Genomic DNA, 8,863 nt, shown 5'->3' with positions numbered 1-8,863 from the left:
GTATATCAGTTTTACAGATGAAAAAGAAAGTGCCTCTCGTGGGCTTCAAGGCCCACACATTTTACCGACACTGCGTCCCTAAACTTTAATGATTAAAAACTCCGAGCATTCTGGGCTGATGGCTCGGAGCCTGGAGCCTGTTTCCGATTCTGTGTCTCCCTCTCTCTCTGCCCCTCCCCCGTTCATGCTCTGTCTCTCTCTGTCCCAAAAATAAATAAACGTTGAAAAAAAAAAAAAAAAATTAAAAAAAAAAAAAAACTCCGAGCAGTTGTATCTCGGCAAGATAAGTCAGTTTTTACATCTCTGTCAGCAATGGAATTAGAATCCATGCCCGTGAAGAGATGGGGGTCTTAACTCAGCATCTAACTGGATTATTTTTCTTGTATAAAAGTTACAGGTTTCCTTGAGAAGTAAACACGTTTCCATCTCCTAGTTTACAGGTAAAATATTAAAACCCTGCAGCAAGCCTGAGGGCAGCACTAGTGTGTTAACGGCTTGAAAAATGATTCCAATGTCTGCATGCCCTCAGGCCTAGGGCGTTTATTACTGGAGGCTGAAGGGCTCTTGGGATTTCTTTTGCCCTGAGGAGAACTGGCAGGAACAACCTGTGAGTTTGAGGAGTGGGACTGCATAAAGGATTTCTGTAACTCCAATGCAAAATGATAGTCCGTATGTTCAGGCATTTCCCATACAGGCACCAGAGAGCCACACTTCTCACAGGGCACTTGGTCCTCAGCTGCCACAGGACTTGGGGGAGTAGTTGACTTCTGAGCCACCTCCGGAGCAGACTTGGAAGTTACAGAAGCAAGACTGCTTGGGCTATTCTGGGCCAAATCCATCCCTGCAGGAGTTGTTTTAGAGGATCCCACCTTCAATACTTCTTGACAGGTGGGGGTGCAATCTGGATATTCTGTTGGAAAAGAGTTTGTTAACTTTTTAGGGCTGGACTGGGGATTTTGTGGAGGGAAGACAACTGAAGGATTATTAAGCTGTTTCTGCTTTAGAAGTAGACTCTTCTGCTTAAAGAAGGGCTCGGTTCCTGTAGCATGACTGGTTTGGAAAGGTAACGAGGGCTTGGATGGTGAATTGCTCGTGGGGGCCTGGGTAGTGGCAGTAAGAGATGACACTGAAGCTTCTTTGACTTTCTGCTTTTCTGCAGCTTTTTGGAAGAATGATTCCAGAGAAGTGGCTGCTTTCTTAGTGGCTGTCCCTGCCAGGCCACATTCCTGGGTCTTAGCTTCTGAACTGGTAGCTGGCACCTTTGGCAGAGAACTTGGGTCACTGCTCAAGAAGGTGGTGATGTCTGTGCAAGATGAAGGGGCAGAGGCAGAGAATTTGGTAGCACAGAGGAAAAGCATTGCGAGGGGAGGAGACCTGTATAGAAAGTAAAGGAACAAGATTAGCACCAGGTCACAGATTCAGTTTGTAAATGACTGGGATTATGGTTCTAGGATTTATGGTTCTTAAATATTAGGGTATCAGATTAATACTGATTCAGTAGACCTGGGATAGGCACTCTTCACAAGTTCCTGGGTGATGTGGATATTGCTGGCCTACGACCACATCTTGAGAACTGCTGATTTGGTGAACATCTAACCAGGTCAGACATAGAAACTGGATCCTCTGACTGCTAGGTATTCATAAGGTATGTCATAACATATGTAAAAACAGCTATAATCCTGGGTTGAGGCAAGAAATTTTATTCAGGGCAATAAAAAAGCTTTAGAGTATTCAGACTGGAAAGTCTCTTGAAAAAATCCTCTTAGCCATTCCATTCTGTTTTTAAAGAGGACACCATCTAACCCTAATTTTGACAGACTTTCAACTCAAATTTCTAGAGCATGAAATCCCACAACTGGGATTACCTATCTTAGTCTCAGAAACATTTCAAGAAATTCCTGTCACAGTTACTCATTTTGTTTACTCAAATACATTTTCACATGAGTTGAATTTCAGAAGATAAAATGTGCTTTTATAAACAGATTAATCCCTCGACAAGGTAAGGAGTAAGTGCTGTTTTAAAGTTATTATAACAGTATATCACTATCCTCTGGTTTCATGCTCTGGACAGTCTTACAATCAGATCATTTTGATGCTTCCCTGTCAGTAGATTTCACACTCCCGGTAAGTGTTAGAGTCTGTTAATTTATAAGGTTTCATATGAACATAGTATCATAATTTATCATTTGGTTCAGTGAAACTGTTCAAAATTTGAAAATAAACATATATGTAAGGAAGTATAAGTTAAATAAATTATTCCAAATAAAGAACAAAGGACTCCAGCTTTAGAGACCCCATCGTGTTGTAGGTCTGCACAAACAACAGTAGTATCCACATGTTTAGATAAGCAATAACTTAGGTGTTCAATGAAACCTTTTTTTTCTTTTCTTTCCTTTATTATTTTTTACAATCTCTAGTGTGGATCTATAAGTAAACAACCAATTTATGTTTCCCACAAAATTATATTTCCGTTGTGAATTAGGAATACTTTTCTCAATGTAATAGGCTATGTTAAATAAATAGAGGATCCCAATATTGAAAATCATTAATATCTGAACAATAAATGAACACGTTCCAATCATATATTTGGTTATTTTTCATGACCAAATGAAGTGAAATGTAATACGACATTTGGTTTTATACCAGCGGAGCTTGTAACTGAGTTGGGATGTTAGATTGAGATTATCAGTGAATATAGGTCGCTTGCATTGTCAAGGAAGATGTTTTTAAGATAGAACAATTAAGTGCTGAAATTCCCAAGTTCAAGATCCTTGAAACTTGAGTTTCTGTACTCCCATATGCCATTGCTTGTTCCTCCTGACTGCAGCAAAGGCGGGGATAGTACTAGATTATTCTGCCCCTGGAACCCACCCCTGAACTGAAATGCACCAAAGGCAGGCAAAGAAGCTGTAGGCAAGCTGCCTTTTTTCTGGTGTGCTGTTTTCTTCCATTCCTCTCTGTGATAGGTCCCACTAGCCAGAGTCACCAAGAACCTACCCCAGCTGGAAAGCTATATACCCACTAATTTTAGAGAAAGACAGGGTACAAGTGTCTTCTGAGAAGACAAGCTGGAATTAAACTCACCAGCAAGTTTGGATTCCTGAAGTGTTACAGTTCCTGATGACAGCGAATGCGTCACGGCTCATCTTGTGAGCATCGTAATGGGTAAGGGCACAGCAGCGGCGTAGGCTGCTGAGACGTCTGTCTCCTTGTACACGAATGCTCACAGCCAACTGTGTGGCCACCCTGTCATTCTGTGGGTATAAAAGGATTGAGACCAGAAAGTTACTGTGAGCATCTGGGTTCTATATATTGAATTGTTTGAGAGGAAATTAAAAGAACCAGGGTGACGAAATGGTTTGGAAATAGTCATGTTTAATTTTTTTTGTAATATTTTATGCTTGTTTCTTAGTGCAAGAAGTAATTGGAGCAGACAGAATTGAAGGATGAAATATTAGAGTATCTAGGATATTTTGACAGGTGATGGGAACAGGACAGAATAAATGAAAATGGGAACTCTTTCCCTGAATGTTTTTTTGTGCTGTCTATGCAGGAAGATTATAAAAAATACTTATTCTATTTTGTGACTAAGGGAAGGATTCATTTAAGTAATTGTCTGAGAGGAAGATCCAAGCTAGGATGTCAAGATTGAGTAGTAGGTCTATTATTTAATCTGCTGGTGATGCTCTTATACTTAAGCACAGAAGTTTCCATTAGCACCTCTTCCTTATATCCTGTCTATAGAAGATACAGTGTAGTGAGCTTGCCTCTAGAAAGCAAGATCATTGACCCAATTTTCAGTGAAGTCTAGATATCCAAATGAACACTATTGATGCAAGGCAAACTAAGAAATAAAGGTCAAGGGGCAGAAATATAAGAAGGCGAAAAGTCTACATAGGGATCCTCCAGAATCAGGAGATGGTGGTGAGAAGAAATACCCCTAAGGCAAACAAGCCAACAGCAGCAAATATTTTGTTGGGTAAAAATGTATTTTGTATTTTTGTACGTTTTGTAAATACAGTTCATAAGAATTTATCTTCAGAGAATAGAAATAGGCAATTGACTAAAACCATGTATCAGCTACACCAAAGAGACATAGGAGAGAACAAAATAAAGTTCAGGCCCTCATGGGTCTTGTCTTGTAATAGGAACTGCAGAAAATAAACAAGTAGGCATGTAATAGAAATAAGAAATTTCTATTTTCTTTTTTTTTTTAAGTTTATTTATTTTGAGAGAGAGACAGACTGAGTACAAGCGGGAGAGGGGCAGAGACAGAGGGGGAGAGAGCGAGAATCCCAAGCAGCCTCTGCACCGTCAGCACAGAGCCCACCGTGGGGCTTGAACTCACGAACTTGAGATCGTGACCTGAGCCGAAACCAAGAGTTGGATGCTGAGCCACCCAACGCCCCTGTATTTCTATGAGAAAAAGCAGAGTAAGGAAGAGAGTGATGAAAGCTGCTGATGTGATGGGGGTAGTCGGGAAGGTCTCTTGAAGAAGGTGACTTGAATAAAGCAAGAGAGGAAATTTTAAGAATATATGAGGAAAGATTCTCCAGGCTGAAGGAATGGCAAGAACAAAACTGCTAACGTGGGAGTTTGGTGTGTTAAACAAAAGGGAAGGCTGCCAGTGGGGTAGAGGCTACAGCAGAGAAGGAAGGGGGACAGGACAGGAGATAAGGCCAGAGAAGTAGCCAGGGACGAAATCATTTTGGTCATGACAAAATAAAAATACAAAATTAAGTCTACACATGACTTAAATATGAAGGGAAACCACTAGAATACTTTAAACAGTGAAGTGACAAGGATCTTCTATGTCCAGAATTACTTTTGACGTAAAATCCTTTTAAGGTTAAAGAGAAAGAGATTTTCAGGGGTCCCCACTGTGTTGCATGTAGGCTTATAAAGAGAAATGAGAACGGAGCGACACCTAGTGGGCAAAGGCAAACTGGCCCATAACACAACTGGGATTGCCCACCCAAGAACAAACATTTCACCACCCCAAGGGGCAAACGGGTAGTTTGGGATGATTTCTGACAGTATACAGTTGACCTGTAGGACCCCTAGATGCTGAAACATGAGAGAACACATCGAACAATACCATCAGGAAAGTGAAAAAACCCACAGAATGGGAGAAAATATTTGCAAAATAAATATCTGACAAGGGATTTACATAGAGTATAATATATATAGAGAGAGAATATATATATAATATATACATAGATAGAGAATTTTTAAAACTCAATAATGAAGAGACAACCACTTCAAAAATGGGCAAAGGATGGGGCGCCTGGGTGGCTCAGTCGGTTAAGCGGCCGACTTCGGCTCAGGTCATGATGAGCCCCGCATCGGGCTCTGTGCTGACAGCTCAGAGCCTGGAGCCTGTTTCAGATTCTGTGTCTCCCTCTCTCTGACCCTCCCCCATTCATGCTTTGTCTCTCTTTGTCTCAAAAATAAAAGCAAACGTTAAAAAAAAATTTTTTTTAAAGAAAATGGGCAAAGGATCTTGATAAATTTCTCCAAAGAAGATAAGAAAATGGCCAATAAGCACCTGAAAACCACAGTGAGATACCACTTCACACCCACTAGTATGGCTAAAATAAAAAGACAGTAACAAAGATAGTAAAATTAATTTTACACTGCTAGGAGTGTAAGTTTGATAGCTCCTCAAAATGCTAAACATAGTTACCATGTGAACCAGCAATTCTAATCCTAGGCATTTACCCAAGAAAAATGAAACATATCTACCCAAAAATCTATACATGCATGTTCATAGCAACATTGTTCATAACAGCCAAGAAGTAGGAACAACTCAAATATTCACTCACTGATGAATGGATAAACAAAATATATCCATATAATAGAATATTGTTCATTCATAAACATTCATGTTACAGTATGAGTGAACCTTGAAAATATGTTAACCAAAAGATTTCAAGCAAGTCAAAAGGCCACATACTGCATTCTTCCACTTATATAAAATGTCCCGAAGAAGTGTATGAAGATAAAGCACAACAGCAGTTTCCTAGGGCTAAGTAACTGCTAATGGGTATAGATCTCTTTTCTGGGTGATGACATGTTCTCAAATTGATTGTGGAATAGCTGAACAACTCTGGAATGTCCTAAAACCACTGAGCTGTGTACTGTAAATGGGTGAATTTTATGGTATGTAAAATATCAATAAAGCTATTTGATTTAAAGGAGAGGATAAAGAAACTAATCAGATGTCAAGTCTTTGACTTCATGCGCTGTCTCTAAAACTGCCAGCACTACTTTGTCACATGGACTGCAAGTTCCAATGATTTACAGTCTAATCCCTGAGTGTCTTATTTAATGGCTTTGTACTCTGATGAAGATCCACTGTATATTCAGGATTGTAGGAGGGGTTAAATAAGGAATATACAAAAGAGTAGAGGCAAATGGCAACGAGGGAGATGGGATACTCAGATCTTATGCTGAGTTTTATGAAAGAAAAAAGATTTTTTTTAATTTTTTTTTATTTTTGAGAGAGAGAGAGACAGAGCAGGAGCAGGGCAGAGAGAGAGAGAGAGAGAGAGAGAGAGAGAGAGAGACACAGAATCTGAAGCAGGCTCCAGGCTCTGAGCTGTCAGCACAGAGCCTGATGCAGGGCTCAAACTCACAAACTGTGAGATCATGACCTGAGCTGAAGGCGGACGCTCACCCAACTGAGCCACACAGGAGCCCCAAAAGATTTCTTAAAACTTCCTAGTCTGGTATCTTTTTGTATCTTTGTTTCTACTCCTTAAGATACACAACAACTGGTATTTAAATCCCCAAACTCACCCCAAGAATAAAAAAAGAAAGTCTTACATCATTTCGGTCCTTGGTTAGTCTCTCCTCTAGTTCCTGGGCTAATTGCAAAAGCCACCACTGTACCTAAAAAAGTGTTGAGACTTTAATCTTTCATTTAAAAATTCTAGGTTTATTATAGTACGAGATGGAGGATTTGTTCAATTCTCCCACAAATGTAAGTGTGCAATAATGTCTCCCCTATAACCAAGAGATCACCAGATCATAGAAATCTTCAGTACTCTGACCTGCCTTAGCTCAAGATTCTCATTTTCTTTTCCTGCTGGAATGCCGTCAGGTGAACTTCAGGCATGTTCCAGCTCTGAGAAAAAAAATAACACACAAGCTTGAGGCATAATATCCCAGGCCTTCCAAGTTATCATCTACCAAAAAAATGAGTAATTCCATTTCAAATTTCAGTCAGTTTCATCTTATTTCTTTTTGGATAGAAAAAATAAATCATGGAAAAAATAATAAGTTTAGTCCATTTTCAACACAAAAAAAGAGCTTCATACTTTACAACAGAATGGCCCCGTCTAACTTACTAAACGTTCTGCAGTTACCCAAACCTACCCACTAACCCCCTCAAAAGAGGCAATGTTCTCTCAAGAATGCTTGCCTACCTGTTCCCGAGTAGCCAGAGCTGTCTTTCCTGGGAAGTTCTTGCTGCAGCCAATGGTTTTAGGTATTTTTCTGGGTCTAACTGGATCATGTTCAATCCCACGACACATGGCATATAGCCAAGATCTAATAAAAGCAGGAAAAAAAAGTTTAAGGTGAAAGCAAATGATAATTCTTGTTAAAATAAAATGCCTACATTGCACTACTTTTTGTCTCCTTCATAGAAATGGAAAAATTTGTCCAGAATTAAATATACTTCACCTCTGACAGAATCCCTGCCCTTCCCAATGAATGCTAGTGGAATATATTGCCAAGGAGAGGGATACTGGTTGTGCTTTTTAAAGCCAACTCATCATTTGTATTTTTGGAAAAGTGCTGAGCAAGCCACTGATTCATATCCCCAAGTTTTTTGGTATAAGTCTAAATACAAAGATTTTAAGGGAGGGGTGCCTGGGTGGCTCAGGTGGTTAAGTGTCTGACTTCCGCTTAGGCCGTGATCTTCCAGTTCATGGGTTTGAGCCCCACATTGGGCTCGCTGCTGTCAGTGCAGAGCCTGCCTTGGATCCTCTGTCTCCTTCTCTCTCTGCCCCTCCTCCCACACCTCAAGATAAACATTAAAAAAAAAGGTTTTAGGGGCGCCTGGGTGGCGCAGTCGGTTGAGCATCCGACATCAGCCAGGTCACGATCTCGCGGTCTGTGAGTTCGAGCCCCGCGTCAGGCTCTGGGCTGATGGCTCAGAGCCTGGAGCCTGTTTCGATTCTCTGTCTCCCTCTCTCTCTGCCCCTCCCCCGTTCATGCTCTGTCTCTCTCTGTCCCAAAAATAAATAAACGTTGAAAAAAAAATTAAAAAAAAAAAAAGGTTTTAAAGGAATTACCAGCATTTCAGCACACGGAAATGCTCTAAATATCCAAGCCTATCAACCTACTTAGGTAAATGAAAAACTACTCTAGAATGACAGGCCACAGTGACCTAACATTTCAAAGCAAAAGAACCAAAGAAATTATCTCGAGGAACAAATGTTAAAGATAGGTCTAAATTTTACTGGATGCTTTTGTCTGTGTTTGACTTTAGCATCTCCATACAGGTCATGATTGAAAAACATTAGGAATCACTTACCCATTCTTCTCCCCAAAATGACTCTGGAGCTGGGATTCAGTGAACTGGGTCAGTTCACCCATGTATTCCACCCCCAGGATTTCAATGACAGAGGCCCCTAGCTTTCCTCCAAGATTACGGCTAACAAGACAAAGAATTTATAGGTCACATCATAAATATCTGGTTATCAGCAGACATAAGAAATTTTGCTTCTGTAAGTAGCTCTCCACAGGGTTCAGGGACAATGAGAGCACGTACTGCTCCTGTAAACTATTAATTTCCTAGTATAAGACTAGATGATTCAAATACTCTGGGAGTTAGGACCTGGGAAGATTAACA

At 40.3% G+C, this 8,863-nt stretch overlaps 1 protein-coding gene across 2 annotated transcripts in view; it reads right to left on the bottom strand.

Annotated features, from left to right (window-relative positions):
- Positions 1-479: 479 nt before the first annotated feature.
- The window catches only part of POLH (DNA polymerase eta), a 39,261-nt gene continuing 30,877 nt past the window's right edge, over positions 480-8,863 (bottom strand). For both annotated transcript variants that reach the window (XM_047860617.1, XM_047860618.1), the window contains 5 exons: positions 8,546-8,665; positions 7,431-7,554; positions 6,829-6,894; positions 3,085-3,254; positions 480-1,374 (listed from right to left, as the gene is read on the bottom strand). In XM_047860617.1, coding sequence (XP_047716573.1) covers positions 480-1,374; positions 3,085-3,254; positions 6,829-6,894; positions 7,431-7,554; positions 8,546-8,665 — 1,375 coding nt within the window. The remainder of the gene's footprint in view (positions 1,375-3,084; positions 3,255-6,828; positions 6,895-7,430; positions 7,555-8,545; positions 8,666-8,863) is intronic.

The sequence above is a fragment of the Prionailurus viverrinus genome, chromosome B2 (assembly GCF_022837055.1).
Source record: "Prionailurus viverrinus isolate Anna chromosome B2, UM_Priviv_1.0, whole genome shotgun sequence".
In the NCBI taxonomy this organism is placed as follows: domain Eukaryota; kingdom Metazoa; phylum Chordata; class Mammalia; order Carnivora; family Felidae; genus Prionailurus; species Prionailurus viverrinus.
The sequence above is the reverse complement of the archived record's forward strand: the minus strand, read 5'-3'. Positions and strand labels throughout refer to the sequence as shown.